This window comes from Ammodytes marinus (assembly GCF_949987685.1).
Source record: "Ammodytes marinus genome assembly, chromosome: 10".
Taxonomy (NCBI): domain Eukaryota; kingdom Metazoa; phylum Chordata; class Actinopteri; order Uranoscopiformes; family Ammodytidae; genus Ammodytes; species Ammodytes marinus.
The window spans coordinates 8772560-8798687 of record NC_137214.1 but is presented as its reverse complement, the minus strand read 5'-3'; the positions used below and the strand labels follow the sequence as shown (position 1 = coordinate 8798687).

The following is a 26128-nucleotide window of genomic DNA, read 5'->3' as shown; positions in this document are numbered from 1 at the left end:
GGTTTGAAACCGGTCACTGCCGAGCGACGTTACAAAGGCATATTTATTCCAATTCAAAGGCACATAATGTTCAGGACTATGAAAAACAGCAACATGTTCACAGCACACATCTGGAGCCCCATGGACGTCTTTACAGGGCAATGCACACAAACGACAAACGATTGGCAATATTGCACTCAGCAAGCTCTGACAGCTACAAAACATAATGCATGATGGGACAGCGGTTGGATAAGCTAATGACTTTTTTCATAAAAAAAAAGTTTGGGCAGAATAATTCAAGGAGTAGCTGGTCCTTTGTGATTTTCTCCTGATTTGACACAGCTTGAAGTGACGCAACTTTACTGCAGTTTAACAGAAGCTGTCTGCAACTACCAGATGAAATTGGTGCAATCTCAATCTTACAATTTGTACATGTGATCTTTATGAAAGCCTCTACTTAATTCATCTCTCAGTAACTGGTTTGGTGGAACTGCCCTGATACGGCTGTGGTCAGTCTGTGCATCCTGCTGGGTTTCTTTGATCAAGTGCAACACTGAATCATATAAGTACAGTAGACCAATGAACTAGTTGAAATTCTTCAGAAAAAAAAGTAACATCCTCTTTTCAAGTGTGATGATACAGAACAAAAATGCATTTACAATTTGGCCTTTTCACAACAAACTGGCTCAGCAACAAAACCTTCCATTTTCAATGAACACATAAAAGCAATCCAAGCACAAACAATGTCACCCAATGTAACATCCTGTCTAGATTTAAGAGGGAATAATGTTCAGTCATTGACAAGATGTCTTATGCCATTAACCAAAGATTGCAGAGGGTTGACACTCGTACAGAAAAATCCCTGATAGGAGTCTTTCACAGCTGGCATCAATCTTTTACGGTCAACATTTCTCATGGCTGTGAGGAGGTGACCTCATCTCTCTCACTCTTAATGCACGTGATGTCCAAGGTTACCCATGTACGGTCATATCTTTGGAATGTGTTGGACTTTGCCAAGGTGGCACTTCAGTCAGCACTTAATGTAACAACGTCATGTTCAACTCACTCCGTTAGCATTCTTTACAAAAACATCAGTTTGCAGCAAGTGAAAAGACTTCTTTGATTGACTTCTTAATGCCATGCCTTCATCGGTTATTACACATTTTGGGAGATCAATGAATGTTTTCGCATTTGGATTCAACAACTTAATTTTTTCACATAAGATATATAATGAAAACAAGATAAATAAGTGATATAAATACTCTGGAATAAAATTATACATCAGTGTTATTATTATAGTTCTCCATTCAAGGAAAATGTGTTCCAATATACCAGTAGTGTCCATTCTTACAGAGGGCACTACTGTTCAAATGTCTTTGGATATATGTTAAAGATTGTTTTCCGGCCGAGGGACCACAGTGGCAGAGCTGATCAGCTCTCTGCTTCCTGGATGTGGACACCTGCTTCAAGGCTCTGAAGATGCTTCATACCCCTACACACACACACACACATACATACAGAGTGTAAGAGAATTATAGTATCAAAGTGTTGGTCAAAGAGTGTGCTGGAGGGCAGTGACCTCGACAAAAGAGCACATGGAGAAGAAATCAGCCCAGCGTGCTCTCAAGTGCATGTGATAAGCTGGCTGAGCTGAAAGAAAACATGGGGCATGTGAGCTTACTTCAAGTCAACAGGGCTGCCTTAAGGCACCTACAGCAGAAGGCCGGGCACTTCTTCAACGTTACCCTTTTAAGCGCCGCATTCCTAGCCTTCAATAAAGGCAGTTACTGTCTACTTCAGTGTACAAAAGTCGGCTGTTGGTATTCAGCAGAACTCCTCCTCACACAGCGCCTCCCCCACCAGCAGTGAGTGTTTGTCGGGCTCGCTGAGCACCAGGCTGTTGAGTGAGTGCTTGTCTGAGCGCATGGAGTTGATGGAGGCGCGGCTGTAGTTGACGATGCGGTCCAGGAGGCTGAGTTTTGGGGAGGGACGACGCACGTCGCCCATGCCGATGTGGACGCTGACGTCTGACAGGCTGCCCTGACGCCTGCTGCTGTTACCCAGTCTGGCTTCCAACTGCTCCGCCGTGGGCTTAGTGTAACTAGACAAAGACATGGGAATAAAAGGTGGTGAAGAACATGGGAAGGGATTGAAAAAAGGCTTTCAGACGAGAATACCGCAAATGTGAGAAGCAAAAAGCACATAGATTATTATTATAATTTTTTTTTAAATAAAAAAATAGGCTCAACAAAGCATTAAATGTCTCATTACCATTTCAGTAGGAGGGAGGACAAAACCACGGAGACAGATGAAAGAGCCATCGCAGCAGAGCCCATCCACGGCTGTAACACCAAACCGATGGGAAGGAACACACCTGTAGTGTGGATAGACAAGGCTCATGTTACTGCTGTGGGTCAAAATCACTGCATTGAGCACATTTGCATGACCACAATAATCCGATAACTGGGAATAATCAGGTAATGCTAATAATCTGATTTGATTCTGTATGCACTGACTTTGGTAACAAGATTTATGAAAAAAATAATTGTTGAATTTCTTCTTAAGTACATGGCGTAAAACTACTGTTGCTGATAGCTTTTTTTTTTATATATCAAAACGTCATGTCTCCAGGCAGGGCTGTCTTTATGTGGGAGTTGTTAGACTTGTAAAACATGCAGAATTATTATTATCCATCTTCCAGTTGAGCATATGAGCAGAACATGACTAGAAGCATTTAACAGCAAGAATCTGTCATTGATCTCGACGAGTTGACAGCTGTTCCAGCCAGTTTACACACTTGCAGATGTAAAAGAACAAAGGAACCCTGATTAACGGCATACATTTGGCGAAGAAAACGGAATATCAGGCCAAAAGCTAGCTTTGTTTGTGGGATTTCTCATAATCAAATAGCGGCTTTTATCCAATATTTCATATCAGTTTATTGCCTTTACATGAGTCTTGAATAATCTGGTAACTCCATCAATCAGATAACAATGGTTTATTATTGTGCATGTAAACATGCTCAATGATGTACTTCATTGTGAGGACATCATTTAAATCAATCTTGTCGTCTTTGACCGTCACCTACCAGCAGCAATGGGAATGCCAACCAGGTTGTAGATGAGAGCAAATACAAAGTTGATCCTGATCCTCTTGACAGTCTTTTTAGAGAGGTCAATGCTGCCCACCACATCCAGGAGGTCATTCTACAGTCAAGAAGAGAGACAGATTCAGTGAAAATAGTAAATACTGCGTTTTACACCACGCCTGTGCTGTAGAATACATCATACTTAAAAAAATAAATCCTCAAATCTCAAACCCTCACCCTTATGAGCACCACGTCTGCTGCCTCGATGGCCACATCTGTCCCAGTTCCTATGGCGATGCCCACGTCAGCCATGGCCAGAGCAGGTGAGTCGTTGACACCGTCCCCTACCATGGCGACTATCTTCCCTTGTTGCTGCAGCTGTTCCACCTTGGCCACCTTGTGTGAGGGCAGAACCTCTGCAAACACCTTCCTGATGCCAACCTGTGGGAGAGGCAGAGAGACAGACAGGTTCAGGAACTCACAATACACAAAATGGTAAGACCGGACGATATGGCTTCTTGAGCAATAATACCGTAAAATGGTTTAAAAAAACATATTATACCAGGGTAGATATTGTCTAAGGATTTGATTACAACAGTTAATAATATATCTTTATTACTAGTAATTTCATCTCAAACTGTATCACTCTATCCCCATTTTAAACATGTATGACAGTACAGATTCTTCACCAAAATGTCAAGCAACTGAGTTAAGAATATTGTGCACATATTTAATCTTTGTGGCATCACTAATCTTTATATCCAAACTCTGTCCTTACCTGAGCAGCGATGGCCCGTGCCGTCTTGCTGTTGTCTCCGGTCATGAGCACAACCTCCAGACCCATGTTGGTTAGAGTGCGGACTGCCAGCTCAGCCTCTGGTTTCACTGTGTCTGCTATGGCTATCATGGCACACAGCAGATCTGTGCACAAATGAAAGTGCTTCACAATAAGAACACAAGTATTTTTTTTTACCCACATAACTTTTTAGAACCAGAACATAACTCTCAGTAGTCAGTAAGGAACAGAAAACAGTCTAAAGAAATCACATAGAACAGTACAACTCACCGTCTACAGCCACTAGAACAGCAGTGCGTCCTCTGCGCTCGTGCTCAATCATGGCCTCATCTATATCCGGTCGGACTAGCAAGCAGTTCCTCTTCATCCACTCTCTATTGCCGATCAGAACAACGTAGGTGGCTGTCTGGACGATGCCTACACAGAGGTCACTTTGGTTAGACAACATAAAGCCAAGCCAAACAACTGTATCACTACTTTAATGCATGATTAGAAAAATACTTAATTCCAATTTGTCAGTGCAACAATGTTTTTTTCCCCCCCCCAACGTACTTAGTGGCTGTGGGTCCATGATGAGTGGATGGGAGCTGTTGGACATGCGGGTGTCACTGATCTGGACGAGGACACTGTTGCGTTGGTTGTTGTCCTCGCTGTCACTGTCGGCCTGTTTGAGCAGGTTCTCTGTGTTGCTCACCTGACATCGGATGCCACAGCCCGGCACGGCCTGGAAGTCTGTGCACGCGCCCAGAGACTCTGTGCCCAGCTCCTACACAAATAGTAATGGACGATTGATTAAAATCTATTATAAATATAGATCAAATTGTGGAACAGTGATTTGAGACAAGTACTTGATGGAGGCCACGTTATAGGGGGTTATTAGGTCTTTAGGAAGAGACTGACCTGTTTGCAGTATTTGGTGATAGCCGCTCCCAGAGGGTGTTCACTGTTGTTCTCAGCTGTCCCCACGATAGCCAGCAGGCGGGAACGAGGCATCTTGTTACCCTCCACAGCTATCTTCATTTGGATAACCGTCGGAGCACCGTATGTGATGGTCCCAGTCTTATCAAACACCACAGTCTGGACCTGCCAACAGAATGATGTACAACAACAAAAAGAAATCGTAAAACAAAATATTGTCAGCCTTGATTTTGAATGTTCAGAGTAATATCTCCAGACTAATGTGGTTTTGTAACATAGGAAAACGGAACCATTTCATAACGTGTTGACAGTTGGTGTGTTTGATAATTGGCTGACTACATAAGGGAGTGTCAGAATGTCATCATTAGCGCACCTTATGTGCCATCTCGAGTGGCTCTCCTCCCTTTATCAGGATGCCATTTTGGGCACCGACTCCTGTGCCCACCATGACAGCTGTCGGGGTTGCCAAGCCAAGGGAACAGGGACAGGCGATGCATAACACTGTTATGGAGGCTTGGAAGGCGAAACGAATGACTGCCTCGGCCCTGGAAATGCTCTTGTCGTAACCCTGCAGGGATGAAATGGGGCTGTAAGATTTTCTTTCAAATGTATTACACAATACACATTATCAGTATTTTTACTTAAATACTCTATTTGAAAATGTAAATGGCCCAGAAATCGATTTATTTCATCACTGGAGTTATATTTTTCCCATCAGTGTGGAGGTGAGGAAAATAACGGTATAAGGATTTACTTATTGTAACAACAATCACAGACTGTAGTAGTATGCAATGTTAGTTAGCAAGAAGGGATAAGAAGTCAGATATCAGGATTAAAAAGAAGACTCACAGGAAAGTACTCCTCCACAAGTGAGAAGTCTAAAAAGCCAATGAAGATCCAAGCGATCAGCGTCAGGAGGGATATGATAACGATGAACGGTACAAAGTAGCCACTGATCTTATCTGCATACTGCTGGATGGGAGCCTGAAAATACAATTTAAAAAAAAGAAAGAAATTAAACACCGGAGCGTTGACCATCAAACCACATAGACACGGTGCACATCCCCAAACCACAACATTCACCTTTGAAGTCTGAGCCTCCTCCACTAGTTTGACAATCTGACACAGCGTGGTGTCCATGCCGACATGTGTAGCGCTGACGAGCAGAGAGCCGTTCTGGTTAATGGAGCCTGCAATGACAATGCTCCCGGGCTTCTTGGTCACTGGCATGGCCTCACCTGCAGCCACAAAGCAACAGCTGCTCACAAAACACTACAGTCCAAGGCAGCAAGAAACAGTTACAGGTCATCTGGAGCAAAAACAATGGTGTTCTGGCAGAAACAAAAAAAAACTCAAAAGACTGAATGTCAGAATCTCTTTTCCTGGAGCAACTCATTGCTCACAAGTGTAAATGTATCTGCCTCGTTACAAATTGTTCATATTGTTTAGAATGTTCAAACATCTACAAGGCGTACCAATCACAGTCAGATCAGATCCCTTGTGTTCACCTCCTTCAGCTGAGTTCTTACATTTTAGTATAATAATGCCTCCAATACTGGTATGGAGCCGTTCATCAATGCAATAGGTACTGGGACCTTAAGTCACTGTGACCAACCTGTAATGAGAGACTCGTCTGCCATGGAGTGTCCCTCGATGACCCGCCCATCTACTGGAAACTTCCCTCCAGGAACCACTTTCACCACATCACCTCTCTGCACCAGCTCAACGTCCACCTGCTCCTCACTGGAACACACAGACATGGATGTTAATACTGCACCATTCTGTTGCTACACTATTTTTAGAGTTATATTTTTCAATAAAAAGCTTGCACAATTGTCTCACATATTTCGGAAATCAGAGGGGCATATCAAAGCGACTTTTAAAGTTAAACAGAACAACATAACTGGAGTTCATTTGAAGGACAAAAATATTTGTTCTATTCTTTTATAATAATACAATCTTTGCTATGCCATGTAAGACATTTGGACTGACATATCAACTGCAAACATTAAGATATGGTGTAATATAAAATAAACTAAAGATATGAAAGCGTAGAGTACCTGATAAGGGACATGTCACTGCCGAGTGTGACCACAGTGGCCTCAGTTGCTTGTAGAGACATAAGCTTAGACAAAGCCTCAGAGGTCTTGCTCTGGTTGAAAGGAGAAAGCACACAACACCATTAAATTGAGGTCTTGCATTTAAATAAACATTATATCAATATACCAATAATGATAATGAGCAAAAACCTTGGCTATCTGCTCCAGACAGCGTCCAAGGGAGATGAAGACAAAGAGCATCGGCGGTGTGTCAAAGAAGGTGATGGGGTTGATTTTTGCCTTCTCTGCCATGGCCACTATGAGGACAATCAGTGAGTAGGTGAAGGCTATGGTCGTAGCCAGGACTATGAGCACATCCATGTTGGCAGATCGGTGCTTGACTGCTTTGTAAGCTTGAATGTAGAAGTAGCGACCCCCGATAAACTGAAGAGGAAAAAGAGAAGCGCTGGTTTTCAACAAAAACTTGATATCATGTTCCCTTAAAGGTGCACTAGGCAGTTTCATTGTTTACAAAAAACTTAATCACTCTACATGTAATTCTTGCTATTTATTTATTCATCATAAATCCAAACTAAATTATGTTGTGACATCTGGAAACAAATGTAAGACTAGATTATGTTTGTAAACAAAAAACGGTGGACCCTACAGGACGCTTTCTAACTTCAAAACAGTGTTCCAGGGATCCAACTTTTCCTGTGAGTAAAGTTTGTTTATTCAGTTATGAAAAGACAAAATGTTCACTTCTCCTACAACCCCAAAGTTACATAGTACACCTTTAAAGTGCAGTGAACCCGTCTGATGTTACCTGTACAGGCACGCAGAAGAGGAATGAGAGGAGGTTCATGATGGATAGCCCTGGGAGCAGTTGTCTCTCTAGGAACATGGTGGAGTGGTAGTGGTTGCGATCCTCGGCTGTGGCGTTGTGCTGATGTGAAACATTCATGTGATGGTCCATGATAATCATGTAGGTCATCATGCCCATCACAGGCAGGCAGAATATCAAGCTGACCAGGAAAGATTTCTTCCACCTAAGAGAGCGGAGACAGATGTGTGTTAGAAGTTGATTCATTCTAGTTTGCGATCAAGGTTAGGGTGTTTTCCATAGCTGTCCTTACTGCATCTACATTTCACATACTTGAACAAACCCAAGTTCGTATACACATTTGTATACGAACTTGTATAGAAATAGTTCTCCAGGTTGACAAGAAACTAGACCAATGCAAGGCTTTATTGGTATTCGTCCCGGCACTAATTACCACAGCTATATAGAGTTCTGGAGGAACTGGGAGCTGTAATAACAGGCTCCATTGAGTAATGTAAAGAGTGGGTGTTTCCAACTCTTAACAGTATTTTTAGCAGTGGCCAGAACCAAAAATAGAACAGTTAGAGAAAAAGTAAGAATAGTGGTCGAGTCAGTTGGAGGGATGGATTTAAATCCTTTAAGGAATTAACGGGGGCTCTTGCATGAAGTTGATGTACAAAAAAATAAATACTTTTCTTACTGTCGTATTTCTTTGCTGTGGTCCAAGTGACTGGCAGTGCGATCTCTCTTTACCAACGATGCCTCGAAACCCAGATTCTAGAAGTAACAGTCAAACTACTGATCACACTACATACCTTTATTATTAAGCACTTCATGCAGGAAAGTATTTGACATTTCACAAATGATCTGGCAATCAGTTGGTGTCAGCATGCAAAAAGTTATGCTGCCAAAAAATAACACATGTGTAAATAACAGACAGGCACAGAAATAATACCTCGATCAGCTTGATGATGTCTCGAGGCCCTTTCATTTCTGAGTCATACTTGATGTGCGCTTTGTTGGTTGCCAAGGCAACAGAGGCATATATAATCCCCTTTTCTTTCATGAGGCTGGATTCAATTTTGTGAACACAAGAGGCACACGTCATTCCCCTGACCTGAAAAAAAAAAGTGAAGGGGAACAGTGAAGTAGACAGAGCGAAAAATATATATCAAAGAGGGTTTGAAGTGTGGAACAGACATGATTCATGTAATCTACTGAAAAAGAGGTTGCATGTGTGTTTATTTATGGATTGCATATTGTGGAAAATAAATGACTATGTTGAGTGGATCTCGTCTTGGTAATACAGCACGTAATGCCGAAGCAAACTTAAGTTGACTTACCACTAGTTCTAGGTTCCCATCTGAGCCTTCATAGTTCTCCATAACAGATGCGGTGAAGCCTAGCTCTTTGACACACTCAGTGATCTTCAAGGGGTCGATGACGTCAGGGTTATAGCGCACCTCTGCTTTACTGGCCATTAGCGCCACCAGTACCGAGTTGATACCTGCACAACATTAAATATTTTCTCTTGAGCGCCTAATAAAAGCCATGGGTTGCAAATTATTAAAACTTTGAATATTTCCATGGTTTTACCGACCAGGCTCATTCTTGAGGTTTCGCTCGATGTTTGCCACACAGGACGCACAGGTCATCCCTCCAATCTGGATGTAGCATTTAGCATGCGTGTCTCCGTTGCGTCCCTGGGGGGTTTCTTTGTGTATGTCACTGTCTATATCCTTATCTTTCAAAGGTACTAGACTTGAAGACTTTGTGAGATTGCGATCTGTTGCAGGCAGCAGAGAATTGGTTTCTGTGGATGAAAAATTATTTTTTTTAAAAGGTACAGTGCGTAATCACAGCGTATTTTGGCGCCATCTAGTAGTATTGAGATTCTAGATTACAGCGCTCCGTGTAGCTAACCTTACTGTTCTGAGAATATACAGACACTTTGGTGGCCAACGAGGACAAAGAGCTAGTTACTAAAGATGGTATCATCCACCACTGGCTCAGGTCTTTACAATATCAAGTGATGAGATAATGATTTATTTAGTTATTTATTCTATTGCATTTCCGGCACACACCCACTATATATACAAATGTGTGATGCCAAAGCTTTAGGGAAGCTAAATCTACAGTTTGCTTTGAGGTGTCCTATACTCCCTTACAGTTCAAAAAGCCCTAATTAATAGACACCCGGTGTAGATACTCAACGATGGGGAGCATACAGAGGCAACAATGTTAAGCTTTGCACTATATGCATTCAACTCTCTCATTGAAACACTAGACTATAACTGCTTTAGCCATTTCCCCATCTGAGAAATGAGCTGACTTAACACCCACACCATCAGTCCTCTCACCCGGTAGGAAAGCATCAAAGCCCATGTCCTCCACAGCCTCCCTCAGCTCCTCTGGCGTGGTGAGGAGGGGATCATACTCAAAGACCCCGCGGTGATCAGCCAGAGAGACCTGGGCGGACGTAACCCCCTTCCTCTGGGAGATCATGCCTTCGATGGACTGGACACAAGAGTTACACGTCATGCCTTCTATGTGAATGTTCACAACAGAGGCCAGAGGCTGGGTAAAACAAGGCAGTAAGGCAGCAGGTTTGGCCTGGTTCGCTGCGACAGGCCGCGGTGATGATAAGGCAGGCGGGGGCGACGTGGATACAGCACTGAGAGGGCCACGGGAGTCCCAGGGTTGAGTCTTGAATTGTCCCGGGGGCAGCGCCTCAACGGCCTGCTGTAACTGATCGACGGTAACCTTTAGAGGGTCATAACATATGGTGGCTTTCTCCTTCTCCAGAGAGACCTCCACCGAGGACACACCAGGCAGCGTGGAGATATTGTCTTGGATATTGACCACACAGGAGCGGCAGTGCATGCCTTTCACCCCGAGCGTCACCACCGTCGTGTCTATGAAGATTTCCATCTCCTCCGATGTCTCCGAGGGCGACGAAACGCTCGATTTTTGACAATCCACAAAACGTTCCATTTCGCTGGCGGACAGCTGCAGAGGGTGAGGCTTGGACTTGACAGACGCCTTGAAGCCGGCCACAGCAATCTGCTCGATGATGGTTTGGACAGTGACGAGGTAAGGCAGGTGCACGATTGTAGCTTCCTGAGTCTCTAAAACAACTGTGGTTAAATCAAGACATGACAACGTTAGAAATACCAAACGAAAATCATAACGCAATTTAAAATAGGAAGCAAATAAAAAGATGACAGATGTTTACAGTTACTGAGGCAAAAATATAATTAATTTCAAAGTAAATTTAAGCTAAGTAAACATTTATGTCCATATTATTGACATACATACTGATTTAATAAGGGGACTAAAAGCTAATGATTTAATAACAATTGATGTGCTGCCTTGTTATTAAAACTGAGGAAAGAACTTGTGAGCTTTGGAAATGTTAAACTCCATGTAGAACAAGCGATCTACAATATAAAGCATGAAGCTTGCAGTATATGCAAACAGTTTATACACAAATTATGTACTTAATAGCAAACATAATCCCATAATGTCATCTCTACATGTCACTCCTATAATATAAATTAAAGGATTGAATGAGTCATAGACAAATTCCACAGAGCAACCTGGTAAACATAATGACATACATAAAGACATGACACTCGTTGCTGTGTCTGCAAGATGTGCAGCAACTGTGTTTCAACATCACAAATACATGACTAAAAGCTTGTTAAAAGGGCACGGAGGACATCACCTTTGATCTTTTCAATCCCTTTCAGTTTCCCAATCTTCCCTTCAATAGTAGTGATGCAGGAGTGACATGTCATTCCCTCGATGCGAAACTTCAGGAGGGAGCCCAGGCCTGCTGTGGTGTGAGATGGGGACAATGTTTGACCTCTTGGGATGGGGCTGCTGGGTGCGGGGATCTCCAGAGGCGTTACGCTGGCCACCACCTCACTCAGCTGCTGCAAAGAAGTCAGCAAGGGAAGGAAGGTGACAGTGAGTCCCATCTGGGCCGGACTCTCTCTGACATCCAGCACTCCCTGGGTCTGGCCTAGCCTCTCTAAAGCCTTCTGTTGGGCTGCAGGAGACTGGGCTGAGATGGGCACCAGCTGGGTGTCAGTAGAGACGCGTGTGGCTGTGCTGGATTCTGATAGACTTGATTCAAAGCCCATGTCCTCGATGGCCTCCGACAGAGACTCTGGGCTGTGTTGGCTGTGGTCAAATATGACCGTGGCATTCTTCTGCTCCAAAGACACCTAGAAAATAAAAAGCTATGGGTTAATAAACAAGTAAGCACACAGCAAAGGTTTGTTCAGGATCAGCTTAATCAGTTCAACTCTCACTTACTGCGTTTGACTTGATCTGTTTATCCAACTAATAATAAAGCTGATAGCAATCAAACAACAATGCTTTTCTTCTTTAGAGTAATTACAGTGTGTTTAATATTCTGATACAACTGTAGATAGTTTATTTTTTCACATACAAACAATAAAAAAACACGTAGTAGTAAAAAAAACTAAATACATGTCTGGGTGTGGCAGAAACCACACCTAGAAAGCTTGTTAATAAGAAAATGGTACTGCTCAGTGCTTCATACAGGTTTGCTTGCCTTTGACAAAGTGCTGGATTCAGTATCACAGAATTCCTATTTTAATAACTTGGTGTAAAAATATAAATCTTATTGATTGAATTAAAAAACTGTGTGGAGAAAATTCTTGCTTAATATGACCATAACCACTTCCTTTAACTCAATTTCTGTTTAAGGACATGTTTATAGCCTACTGTCAATGTTTTGTGTTCAACAAAGGAACTTGCAATCTAAAAAAAAGAGTCCTTTGGCAAGTTCACAGAGTTTTTTGCAAGCATGATGACCCTTCCCTCTTCCTTTTCAGCAACAAGGAAGCATGTGACGCCCCGAAGGGATCACTTGACTGTGCCATAAGTTCCAAACCAAAGCGGGGGTTGAGTTGTAAATGCGTGGGGCTGACTTTTGGATTACCCATTTATTTGACTGAAAATCAGAAGGGCCCGGGGAAAGTAATGATGTACCAAGAAACATCTATTGATCCCCCCTTTAGTCCTGTCAATACAGATTCACTTAAAATGACCCAGGATCCAAATTATCTGAAGACACAAACGACATTTCCTGTTGTACAGACAGCATATCGACGATGCTGTCACAGCCCGGCAAAGGGCAGAGCTTTATCTGGAACACACTATTACGTTATCTTCTCATTTAACCCCAGCCTGAGGGGTAAACACACAATAAACAAAACAGCAGACCACAACATCAGCCATTTAGCTATGCCTCATGGCTACATTGAGGTTTCATTGGTTTGTAATTCAGACCAGCTATCTCTTAGGGAGGATTTATCAAACTGCCATTATCCCTAAAATGGGCAGGAACCTCACTTTAATATAATAATTTACACATATCTGAATTTTTTTCGAATACTCAATCTTAAAAAACAGACTGCATTGATAGAGCATACATGGTGGTCATTTCCTTTTTTTTAAATGGGAAGTTCCAAAAAAATACATTTTAAAAGTCAGCAGATTTTTGAAAGTGCAACTCCATATGGAAAAAAGAACGAATACTAATCATACTAATACATTGTATTAATATAGCGCTTTTTCAGATGCTCAAGGGCTAAATCAAACAAAACAAGAAGCAAAGAGATGAAAGGTTAGAAGCAAAAGTGAACGTTTTTTAGGGCTGTCTTGAGGGATGGGCGGATGACACTATCACTACTAACAAACTGACATTAATGTAGAAATTGTCCTTTTAACTTTGCAAAGACTGTATGTACCTTTATGTGTATCACTCCAGGGAGAGAGCCGATGCGCTGCTCTATAGACTGAACACAGGAGCCACAAGTCATACCCTCCACTCCCAAGGAAACTGAACACACATCGACGTTCTGTGCCATGATTGCTTCGTCTGAAAGAACACAAGAACAACATGTATTGTCTTACCTACAACAGAGAAAAAGCATCACAAAGTCAGGATAATTAAAGAGACAGGTAGACTTATAAAGTTAAAATACAGGCTACTAAACCATACCATGGCAGCAATGATTTGATCTTAAAGGTCCCATATTATGCACTTTTCTGTCAATTTTATATGGTCTAAGTAGTCCTTTATACTTATTTGTTTTGATGTTTGCTGGAAACCCTGTTCAGTTTCAGGGGAAACAAACACCATAAGATTGAGTTCTTTATACATTTGTAATATGGTGGTTATATGGCAATTTGCACTGAGAACTGAGAGAAATATAAGGTACCTTGTTCCAACTATAAACCTTAAGGGAACAGGATCTCTTGACCTTACCAAAAAAAAAGTGGATTGAATATTTATCGGCACTTCTGGGAGACTAAAGATCTCCTATTATACTACTTAGGATTCATAAAAACTGTATCCGCCATGTCCTCTTATAGTGCCATTACAGAACAAATAGTGCTTTGTATAAGATGTACAAGAATTTAAATAAATGTATCCACACAGTTAGCTCATTACTTCAGTGTTTCCTAGCTTGGTGGGGGTAAGCAATGCTGTCAACATCAACTAATTAAAGCTTGATTTTCATTAAAACTACCATCTCCCATTACAGTGCTGCAATCCTCAGCCAGAAAATAAAAAGGCAGGTACGAGGTCATCTTACTTCTCTAGTCCTACTCTTATAAGTAACGTGGCAGACACCTGCCACACCAGTACAAGGTCTTCGTCATATGGACTAAAGCCCTTTTAGCTGTAATGAGCCATCTCATCACAAACTTAATCACACGGTCACACACTTCACGGAGCTGAGACCTAAATACAACTCAGGCATCCAAAGCCATTTAGACTCTCTTTCTTCAGAGGATCAAATCAAATGTCGTTCTCACAGCAGACAAATACAATTATCTCAATATCAACAATAGTAAACCAACAAAAGAATCGTGATGCTTCTTTCAAGGCGCCCAGCAAAATGCGCAGTTACAGTAACTCTGACTGACATTATAATCCCCTTAAAATGTTAAAGTAGGCAACATGCTCATGCTGTTGCATTTTATTTAGCTAAGGTTAAGAAAGCTAAGAGGAAGCTAACTTGACACGGCTAAAAAGTCAAAGTTAACGTTAGTTTTTCGCACATGTAAAGTCAGCTGAAGTGTCAACGGGAACTTTGAAGAACAAAAAGTGCCGTCGGTTAAAACACAGCTGGTGTTAGCACGAGAAGAAACGCAAAACTCCTACCTTATTCAAAGAGAAGTGAGCAGCGAGCTAAAGCTACAGGCTACTGACGCTGGCTATCAGACTGTGTGGCTAAAATGAGATTCTTCTCTTCACCCAAACGTCTGAAGAAACAAACGAGACACGCCGTGTCATCGTGCAGCCTCCGAGGACAAACGGGGTGTGCTAAAATTATATTTTTCTACCGCTGTATTCAGAAAACTCAGCACTGTGAAGCTGTTTTGGTTTCTTCCTCTGATGCCGACGTGACTGGCGACTCCACACTGCTACGTCAGAGCCGAGGGGCGGCGCTGCGCGAGACATATCCATAGCAACTGTCCTAGGGTAACTTTGTCCCGATTTTAAACCTGCAGTGTGTAGAATTTTGGGTTTTATTTCCTAGCAGATTTTGTAGAAAGTAATTATAATATCCATAAGTACATTTAATTTAGTGCATACTAGCTGAAAAAATGTTTTTGAATTATTATTTTTTTCCCTTAGAAAGGGTCTCATATATGTCCATATTTCTGCATATTTTGGACCAAGGCCTAGTGCCGCCATCTTGAAAGTGTCATAGCTGGAATGTCATCAGGTGCATTGTTTAAAATGTAGAATTGTTCTTGTCCTTGAAGGCCACTGTAGCTTCTGTTATTATTCTAAAGGGTTGGGGTTACCCAGGGAGTGTTGCATTCTAGAACGTTGTAGAACTTTCTTGATGATGTCATATTACACACTGCACCTTTAACCTCTCAGACTGTATTGGCAGCTATCACGCCAACAACACGTATCTTACTGTGAATAAGCCTGTGTCAAAACTATCGATGAATCCTGCTTTGTTGTTTGTTTACGGCTTATAATTGGTCAAGGACATCATGGCCTGAGATGAACTGTGAACCTAACAGGTGAAATTCAGGATGCTAAGATCAAATGTGGGATTCGTTTTTTTGGGTCTGTTCGAAACAGCGTATTTAGAACAGTCTGAGTTTTGAGTATGGCCTCTAAATCCTGGATTGAGTTCATATTGCCTACATGGGGTAATAGGGCATAATAGTTGGTCATGCATGGATTTCTGTCTGATTTCCAACTGTTTAGACACAAATTAGCCTACATTAAAGGGACACTGTGTAATATGACATCATCAAGAAAGTTCTAGAATGCAACGCTCCCTGGGTAACCCCAACCCTTTTGAATAATAACAGAAGCTACAGTGGCCTTCAAGGACAAGAACAATTCTAAATTCTAAACAATGCACCTGATGACATTCCAAAAACATGGATGCCTCCATAAGACTTGCCTGCTCAATGTACAAAATGTAATATTAATATTTGTAATTCTCCGCTCAGGAGGGTAATTCAGATTATTGGCAGAGGTGATTTTACACCAATGAGGACATATTTATGAATGAGGATATTGATTTCAGCTAATAAATTACTTAAAATGTTACACACTGCCCCTTTAAGGTCAATATTCTTACAACACCCCTAACGAATAACAGAGCTATTTCAATAGGCATGTATAGGCCTACATAGGCTATCTCACTGAACATAAGCAACAGTATTTCTCAGAGAATGGGATCACATTGGAAATTAAAAGCTATATCCTAATGCACAACGAGGTATTGACCAAAACTGTTCACTCATTAATTGAACGCTTTTTGCAGAAAGCTTTAAGACAATTAAGATTTAGCAGTAGTTGGGAATGTTTTTCATTTGAGGTGTCAAAATATTTAAACCTGCAGTGTGTAGAATTTTGGGTTTTATTTCCTAGCAGATTTTGTAGAAAGTAATTATAATATCCATAAGTACATTTAATTTAGTGCATAATAGCTGAAAAAAATGTTTTGAATATTTTTTTTCCCCTTAGAAAGGGTCTCATATATGTCCATATTTCTGCATATCTTGGACCAAGGCCTAGTGCCGCCATCTTGAAAGTGTCATAGTTGGAATGTCATCAGGTGCATTGTTTAAAATTTAGAATTGTTCTTGTCCTTGAAGGCCACTGTAGCTTCTGTTATTATTCGAAAGGGTTGGGGTTACCCAGGGAGCGTTGCATTCTAGAACTTTGTAGAACTTTCTTGATGATGTCATATTACACACTGCACCTTTAAGAGCATAAGGGAGTTCTATATTCAAAGCTTAAAGAGCGGAGGAGGAAAAAATAAACACAACAATTACACAAAAAAAACACCTGAAAATTTAACTGAAAGTGAAGTTCAGACTGTAATTATTCAGCATAATAAATTGGATGAATTATATAGAGGGACGGTGGAAGGGGCCATTGTAAGAAGTAGAAGAAAATGGCTTGAAGAAGGGGAGTAGAATAGTGCTTAGTTCTTTCGACTGGAAAAAAAACGAACAAACAGACCATTGTGACAGACCTATCACACTAGCTATTGGACATCTGAAAATCAATAAGTCTCCTGAAACAGACGGTATCACCTCTGAATTTTACAAAGCGTTCTCTGACCAACTTACCCCCTTTCTCCTCGGGCTCTTTCTAGAATGTATAGATAATGAAACCCTCCCACCCACGTTAACTCAAGGCCTCATAACTCTTATCCGGAAAGACACTCCTTATTGATAACTGGTGTCCAATCTGCCTTTTTAATAAGGATTTATTATAAAGTGGTTGCACATATTTGCAAAAAGGATAACAATCTGTTTTGAATCATATTATCGATGAGTGCCAGTCAGGTTTAATGAGACAAAAACACATTTCCAACAATGTCAGACTAGTTCTTGACTTAGTTGACTATTCAGATTTATGTTTAGATGAAAGTTTTATTCTTTTCGATACAATTGAGCATAACTTTATCTTCCATGCCTTTAGAGAAATGTGGATTTGGTTTATACTTTAACAATGCTATCAAAATGTACATACAAATATGGAAACTGCTCAATATAATTACATATTGGTGCTTCCCCTAGATTCTTTTTAAATTGTGGTGTTAGACAAGTATGTCCAATCTACCCTTACTTCTTCTTACCCAACTACTCTGAATCCATAAAGCTTATAGTCCTCTTAAAGGTATCTCAATAGCCAGCTGACTGATGATAACCTCACCACTTTTTTTTAAAAGGATGCCTCTCAGATACCTATAACCATTGATTTAATTAAAACTTTTTCCATTGCTTCTCGACTAAATTTAAATGTAAAAATGTGAATTGCTTGCTATTAAAAATTGTGATGCACCGTCTATATGAAATATACCTGTAAAAGACTCTATAACCTAGGAGTTGTTATTACCAAAGATAGAGAGGCCAGATGTGGTTTAAACTTCAACTATTATTGACAAAACTAAAGAAAAAGGTTAAATCAATGGTTGCAGCGAGACTTGTCAGTCAGAGGTAGAATCATTTTAACCAAAGCTGAGGGCATTTCCCGGCTCACTTATGCAGCTCTGTCTTTGGATGTAAACAAAAAGTCTTCTAAACAAATTGACAATTTTATTTATTTTTGGAGGAATAAAAGTCAATATATTAAAAGTGAAGTAAGCGGTTTATTTATGTTAATGTAAGTGTTAAATCGCTCTTTATTCATACAGTGATCACTTACATAATGTGCACGTTTCATAAAGCCGATCGATCTCTCAGTCAGCTGCTCTGCATGTAATCGGCAAATAAACTTGTTGTAGGATCCCAACATTTTTAGCCACTCACAAGAGAGAATGTTACAAACCGACTCCCGTCTCACTCATGGTCTCACTGCCGATGCACGCCAGAGTAACAGATGGGTGAATGTTTATGCGCCTACAATGGCGGAGCAGGTAAAAATCCTTCCCAATGTCTGTTTTGATGGTTTTTATCATGTTTTATCACACTTATGGATCTGAGATGATGCTAGATAACTCGCTGCTTGAAGACCGCAGTGCATTAATGTGGTGACGTAGGGACGAGCGAGGGGACTCCGCTTGTAGCACCTTTAAGAATGCTGTGATAATGAGCTTGTACAATAAGGGTGGCTTCAATTTCCTTGATTTTTCTAACTTAAATTACATATTCAAAATCAACTAGCTAAATATTTGTATAAAGAATCCGTATTCAATTTCGAATTTCATGCTACTCATATTAGAATATCAGGGAAAATTAATTGGTATTGAGGCAAGAATTCATGCAAAAGGGGCCCAAACCAAGTACATATGGATGATTATACTTTATAGAGGGCTGACATTTCTGTATTTAAAATCCCTTTTATTGATTTCTTGTAATATTCAAATTCTGAGATCATAAACTGTAAGCCATGATAATCAAAATGGTAACAGATAAAGGCTTGAAATATCTCACTTTGCTTGTAATAAGTCTATACAATTTATTTTCACATTTTAAGTTGTATTACGGAAATAATTAACTTTTGCACAATATTCTAATTTCTCGAGTTTCACCTGTGCATGGGTAAGCCTGCGGTGATTGCGTGTGGATTTTATTCCTCTAGGCTAAGTCTAGGGTTTTTTTAATGCAAAGTATTTCCCCGTCTATAGTGCAAGTGCAACAGATCTTGGTGCTGACATTCAAACGCTGCGGAGAAGTCGGCGGCTTAGAAAGTCAAAGAACCAGACACGTGACTTGATTTCTTTTCAAACCATTTATTAGAACAGTTTCAGCAAGTTACTCTTAAGGAAGATAAGGCATAAACTGATGGTGATGGGGAGGAAATTGTGGGGGATATTTTGGCAGCATATATGGTGGAAGCTTTGGGGACTGAGGTTTGGCTGTGGTCATTTGAGCAGGTTCTTGCAGAGGTGCCTGCAATTGCCGCTGATAGGGATTCTGGGGAGGAGCCATGGTTGGCGGAGGAAAATAATGGATATATGGTGGAAGCTTTGGGGACTGAGGTTTGGCTGTGGTCATTTGAGCAGCAGGTTGTGGCTGAACTTGCCCCGGAGGATAGTAAGGTGGATGAAAGGGATGCTGGGGAGGAGCCATGGTTGCTGGTGGAAGATAATCCATATATGGTGGAAGCTTTGGCCCTGGAGGATAGTAAGGTGGATGAAAGGGATGCTGGGGAGGAGCCATGGTTGCTGGTGGAAGATAATCTATATATGGTGGAGGCGTTGGCCCCGGAGGATAGTAAGGTGGATGTAAGGGATGCTGGGGAGGAGCCATGGTTGCTGGTGGAAGATAATCCATATATGGTGGAAGCTTTGGCCCCGGAGGATAGTAAGGTGGCTGAAAGGGATGCTGGGGAGGAGCCATGGTTGCTGGTGGAAGATAATCTATATATGGTGGAAGCTTTGGCCCCGGAGGATAGTAAAGTGGATGAAAGGGATGCTGGGGAGGAGCCATGGTTGCTGGTGGAAGATAATCTATATATGGTGGAAGATTTGGCCCCGGAGGATAGTAAAGTGGATGAAAGGGATGCTGGGGAGGAGCCATGGTTGCTGGTGGAAGATAATCTATATATGGTGGAAGCTTTGGCCCCGGAGGATAGTAAGGTGGATGAAAGGGATGCTGGGGAGGAGCCATGGTTGCTGGTGGAAGATAATCCATATATGGTGGAAGCTTTGGGGCCGGATTTACTGGCTCTTTTGGGGCAGCAGTTGTGGGAGCAGGTGCAACAGGTTGTGGCTGAACTTGCCCTGGAGGATAGTAAGGTGGATGAAAGGGATTCTGGGGAGGAGCCATGGTTGCTGGTGGAAGATAATCCATATATGGTGGAAGCTTTGGGGCCGGATTTACTGGCTCTTTTGGGGCAGCAGTGGTGGGAGCAGGTGCAGGACACCAAAGAGTGACTGGAATGCCATGCCAAAGCAAAGGGAGCACAAAACATCCAGCCTTTGGGAAAGGACAAAAGTCAGAACAGGACATTGCAAGCAAATTGGGGCTACACTATTACTGCAACACTCATTGATTAAGTGACAGATTAGCTTAAATAGTGATCAATGCTAATTGCACCCAAAGCCCTATTCTTGTCCAATCTAAAACCCAAGTCATAGTCTACACTAAAACTTGATGGAGAAATCTTTACATGCAATTAATTGGATCCATGTAATACTTGCTCAAATACTGTCCACCGTTATGCATTTAAAGAAACTACCTCTTGAACCATGTTGCAACCATTATAAGGAACCATCATAGTCAGTGCAAGAGAGTTCCTCTGCATGCTGTAGCCACAGGTGGAAGGGACCTGGGACAGAGGCGTCGGAGGAGCATGTTCTGTAGGGGAAAATATGCTATAACTACGCACCTTACTTCATAATGAACATACAGATAGAGAATGTGTAGCTTATCGATTCCCAAAACTTGTGGAGGACCACATGCCCATTTTAGATGTCTCCCAGCTGGCACACAGCCGATTTAAATTAACCAGCTGCAGGAGTTTATAACAAATTTAATCTGTTGGAGCAGGGAGAGATCTAAAATCTGCAGGACATGTGGTCCTCCAGTAGAGAACTGGGAGACACTGGTTTAGCCAATATTACTTACCGATTCAGTGCGCTTGCATAATGACATGCATAAGTTCTTAATTACCTTGTACAACTGCAAACTGTGAGGCTCCTGGTCCCACTGCTTTGAACGTCATCTCATCCCCAACACATTGCAGAGAAGTCGCCATTTTCTTCCATAATGCGTCTTTAGAACTGGCATCTTGCATTTGTCCTTGTGACCAGACTGACAGGGAATATTAAAATGAGTGTTAAATTACAACCCATTGCCAGTTCATCTAGTTAAAAATAAAAGTATTACCGCCCCCTGCAATTCAAAAATAGCCAAACTTCAGTGAGTCCTACCTGGAGAGTCTGCTTGATGGGCAGCTCCATCCTCCACAGAAGCATAAGATGAAGACTTCTTCACCCCATCAATGATCTGTGCCTGAAGGCCTGAACCTTTCACAAAATCTTTTCCAAACACAATAGCCCCCAGTTGGACATCGATTGCTTTTGCTCCATTTCGCCCTTTTTGTCTTTCTGTATTCATCAGTCGATAACAGTCTATTGGTTGTACCAAACAACATGTCAGAAGAACAGCTGCAGCTGAGCAAACAGTAGCATCTTTCCATTTTCCTTTGGGCCCCATTCTGTTGCAGGTCCTGGATACACTGAGGGCTGGAAGGTAGCTGGCGATACAGCTAGTTCTGCTTCACCATGTTCTGCCAGGAGGTAGCCTATGGAAAGTGCTGCAACAACTAATCACAATCTGCTCTATGTTGGTTTATATGTTTTTCTCTAATCACCTGGCAATTGGCTCCACCTGGCCCAGGTGGATCCAATTCCATTACCCAGGTGACCTGGCTAATTCAAGCTCAAAAGCAGACTGAACTTACCGGTCAGTTGAAAAAAGTACCCAACTCTCTTCCTAACAAAATCATTTCTTCATGTATATTGAAATTTTTATGTATTTTATCAGAGCAGCTAATTCAGATCTAGACAATCAACTGATCAAGCAAAACTGCTTTGCCATCTTCTGGACAAATGGGGTTTAAACTTGTATGAAAAGATTAATGGAAAAAGTGTTTGGGCTTGCGGAAAAGACTTGAAATGGAACAATACTTCGTAAAATAACTAAAAGGTCAATATACACTAAATACGCTGTAGCATATTCCTCCTTTCCATTTACACATTGATTACTTTGTGGAGATTAGAAGTTATTACTGGACCTACAGTATGCTATGCTGCACACTGTAACAGCTAGCTACTAAATGGATCTAAACGTAAGATATATGAACTGTTTACCAAAGTCAAGCACGAATAATATATGGGTGACAACTGGGCAATCTCCATCTACTGAGAAAACTCTAGAACCGCTACTAACTGGACCTTGAGGTGATAATGTTTTCTTCTTGCCTCCAAATCCACCTTAAATCAGAACTTGGATTTCAGTTTTTTTATATCTTTCGGGCTTTTTTGCCTTGAAGGAGTTGAAAGCTGAAGAGGTGAGACTACCAAAATTGCCATCTCAGTGGCAAAAAACTAACACTTTATACATCAGACTTCGAATACAACTCAGTCCTGTCATGTGCAGAAACATTCTGATGATTCAGCAGTTTAACTGGTTGACTGCTTTGTGGAACAGTGTGGTAACAACTACTTATTAGATCCTTTTATTTCCTTATTTTTTTAGTTCCCTGGCAATTTTTGATGCGGTACCCCCACCCTCCTGAACGATTGAAGTGTGAATCAGATATTTCACTACTCATATAGCCTATGTAAGAAAATAATGAATTTGTCATTGCATTAAAGATGCCATGTCATGTCAGTGGACATCCAACACGATTCTGCAAAACATGAATCACTTGAATACCATTACAAACAGATAAACAAACAAACAAACAAACACACACACACACACACACACACACACACACACACACACACACACTTGGTGAAGATACATGAATCAAAGTAATAATAATCAGTTATAATGTATAAGCCGATGTGGATTTAAGACTGTAGGCCAGGGGTGGCCAACCTGCGGCTCTTTGCCTTGCTTCGTGCGGCTCTTCAGTTCATATCAAATTTTGTGATAATAATTATTTATTTATTTTTTTCTATACTTTTTTTTTTGTGGGCCTATGTTTGTGCATGTTCGCAAACGTTTCATGCGGCTCTTACGTTCGTTTTACATGTTGTTTATTATTTCATTTTTTATTTTGTTAATGTGTATGTGTATGCCTGTTCGCAAATGTTTAATTGAGGACGCAACATAACGTTCGCAAACGTTTGGTGTGGACGCAACCTAAAACTGCCCGCTCAGCTTGGAGGGAGGTTTTCCGTGAGTAAACAATTTGCGTCAAGTTCGCTCCGAAACAGAGTGGGAGAGTTTATATTTTTGTTGAACGTTATACCAAGCCATTCTGCCTTATATGCCAGGCGTCATTAGCGCATTTCAAGGCTTCAAATCTTCAGCGCCACTTCAGCTCACTCCATGCTAAAAGTAAGTCCCACTAAGCAACATGCATAGTAAGAGAAAAACGCTATTGTAAATTGTTATATTTTTGTTTGTGGACTTGGTTGAACTGAGAGTTTGTGTGTGAGGCAGTGCACACAATGTTCACTGTTGAAAATTACTGGCCTGTCGTCTTAGTACTGTAGGAGTCCAGTTCTGTCATTATCACAGGGGCGGCCTTAACGATCTGGGGGCCCGTTTCAAGTCCTAGTGTGGGGCCCCCCGTTTTTTTTTTTTTTTTTTTTTTTAATAAATAATGCGAATATTAAAAAGATTGTGGAATCTAGTTGGTTCTTCGACGGATTATGAGATAATAGGCCCCTGGACCAAGACTCTCAAAGGGCCCCCCCACTCCTACCTATCCAGTCAGTTACACTGACTTTCCGCACAGATACATACAATTATTGGCAAAAAACATATTAAGAAAGTCAGTGTTTCCCAGATGATTTTGGGACACTGCGGGAGGGACCCTGGTCCTTGTTGGGGGGTCAGGGAGCATTGCACACTAGAAGAAAATGTGTACCGTTTTAAAGTAAAATGCATCAATCTGATGCACTTAGAGAGGAAAATTTAGAGGCTAAATCAAATGTTGAGCTGCAGAAGGAACATTATTTTTCAGATTTTTCTTAAGCATGCAGCATCCTTTACTCTGCAACTGCAAAAACAGTAGATTGGTCTGTAGACCCATGGTATATGATGGAGAGACCCATTTCAACAGATAAAGGGTGGATAGCTACTTTGTATGAACAGTATAGAATTTACACATATAAAGTTTATTCCTATATGTGTGGGGGCCTTAGAGGCCCCTCATGAAGCCCCTAAGACAGAGCTAATAATGCTGTTGCTTTACAATTGCTTTTGTATTTCTCCCCTACTAGTTGAGGGGCCCATGATGATTTATTTCCTTATATTTAGGCTATTCCTTTTTGGAACCTTTTATTGACATGAGTGACTGAGCTCTTTGACTATAAGACATGTAAAGTTATCAGTACCTTAGCTTAGGGCCCCCTTGAGCCATTGTGCACCTGGGCCTGGTAGCATGCACAAGCATTATTTATTTAAAAAATAATAATAATAAAAAATGCAACTGAAACGGGTGAAACATAGTTAAGGCCGTTACTGCATTATCATTTTGGTTGTGACATTTACAGTAAATCTGACTGAGCAGAGGTCTGTGTGTGTGTGTGTGTGTGTGTGTGTGTGTGTGTGTGTGTGTGTGTGTGTGCGTGTGCGTGTATGAGGAAGGGATGGGGGGATGTTCATGTGTAGCCGTGTGTACGATGTGGCTCTTTGCAGTAACACAGTAAAAAATGTGGCTCTTAGTCTCTGACTGGTTGGCCACCCCTGCTGTAGGCGATCATATGGATACAGCCTCTGTGTTTTTGCACTATTATTTGTGGTTGGAACTGCAGCCGAGCAGACCCAGTATTCCCTCCGCTCACGTGTACCGGCTGCCCGTCACCGGCAGCGCCCGTCAAGCTGTCGCTAATGCCGAGAGGAGAGGAGAGCTTATTATGGGAGCCGCTCCTCCTTGCTGTCATATAGGCTATCACCAGCAGCAGAAAGCGTTTTCTCAAGTCATGGCTCCGAGTGAACACCGGCTGAGCACGCAACCGAGACGAAATAGTTGTTTTTAAGACGTTCATGTAAGTAATTTAACGTGTTTTATATATATATATATTATAGTTGTGTGTTCTTCGTTTGTGATGATAGACTAGACTATGTGTTTTATTGAGTGCTCGTAAAGCGTCTTGAGATATCTGTAAACATCTTTACCTGGCGCCACAGGTAGTGTTTTTCCACCCATTCATTTCGGTTCAGATCAACTTAATTCAACCTTTGACACCAAAAGCTTTCTCGCGGATTAACTGTATGATACATAGAAATATGCATAGGGACAATAGACTGACACTAGGAGTGACTTTAATACAAACAGTCCACTTCATAATTGTTTTTTAATTTTCTTTTTTGTTTTACAATTCGTTATGCTCTTAAAGACATGGCTGAAACTACACAGTATAAAGGCATAACAATATGTTGCAAATTATAGCCTAATTCATAGACCCGGCCAACATATACGTATGTAAGCAGACTTTACAAGCTCAGTTTTTACTGGTGTAACCTGAAGCTGAAGCCTCAGAACAGGTTTGGTTATGTGAGGAATGAAGACCTTTTCCTCAATAAGCAGGAGCCAGTGATAATACATATTGTCACAATTTAGTAGGACTTCAATGATGGGCTCCAGTTTTACACAGTGCCCTGTTCAGACAGTGAGGAACTTCTGGAATCTATTGAAAATATATTTTGCAACTATCAGCAACCTTACTAATTGTTTTTTTCTTAATCCAGTAAGCAAGAGAAGAACATTTGCAGCTTTCAAAGTACTTTCTCTCTGTATTACTATCTCTTCTGTGTTT

The 26128-nt window shown here is 41.3% G+C and overlaps 1 protein-coding gene across 3 annotated transcripts; it reads right to left on the bottom strand.

Moving 5' to 3' along the window:
* Positions 1-8: 8 nt before the first annotated feature.
* On the bottom strand, positions 9-15076 carry atp7a (ATPase copper transporting alpha). 3 transcript variants are annotated; one of them, XR_013845069.1, is made up of 24 exons: positions 14854-15076; positions 13430-13560; positions 11371-11875; positions 10004-10780; positions 9244-9456; positions 8987-9150; positions 8599-8760; positions 8344-8420; positions 7647-7869; positions 7031-7264; positions 6842-6933; positions 6397-6524; positions 5865-6019; positions 5631-5765; positions 5155-5349; positions 4764-4946; positions 4416-4629; positions 4134-4280; positions 3846-3988; positions 3305-3508; positions 3068-3185; positions 2251-2353; positions 1661-2080; positions 9-1471 (listed from the first exon to the last, which is right to left on the bottom strand). XR_013845069.1 is itself a non-coding variant. In XM_080035760.1 (23 exons), the coding sequence occupies exons 2-23, from the start codon at positions 13547-13549 to the stop codon at positions 1804-1806; spliced, it is 4569 nt and encodes a 1522-aa protein (XP_079891886.1). In that variant the 5' UTR covers positions 13550-13560; positions 14854-15076; the 3' UTR covers positions 9-1803. The 3 variants fall into 3 exon arrangements, 1 of the variants encoding a protein (XP_079891886.1); XR_013845070.1 differs by having other exon boundaries at positions 1725-2080; XM_080035760.1 differs by having other exon boundaries at positions 9-2080.
* Between the last annotated feature and the right edge of the window lie 11052 nt (positions 15077-26128).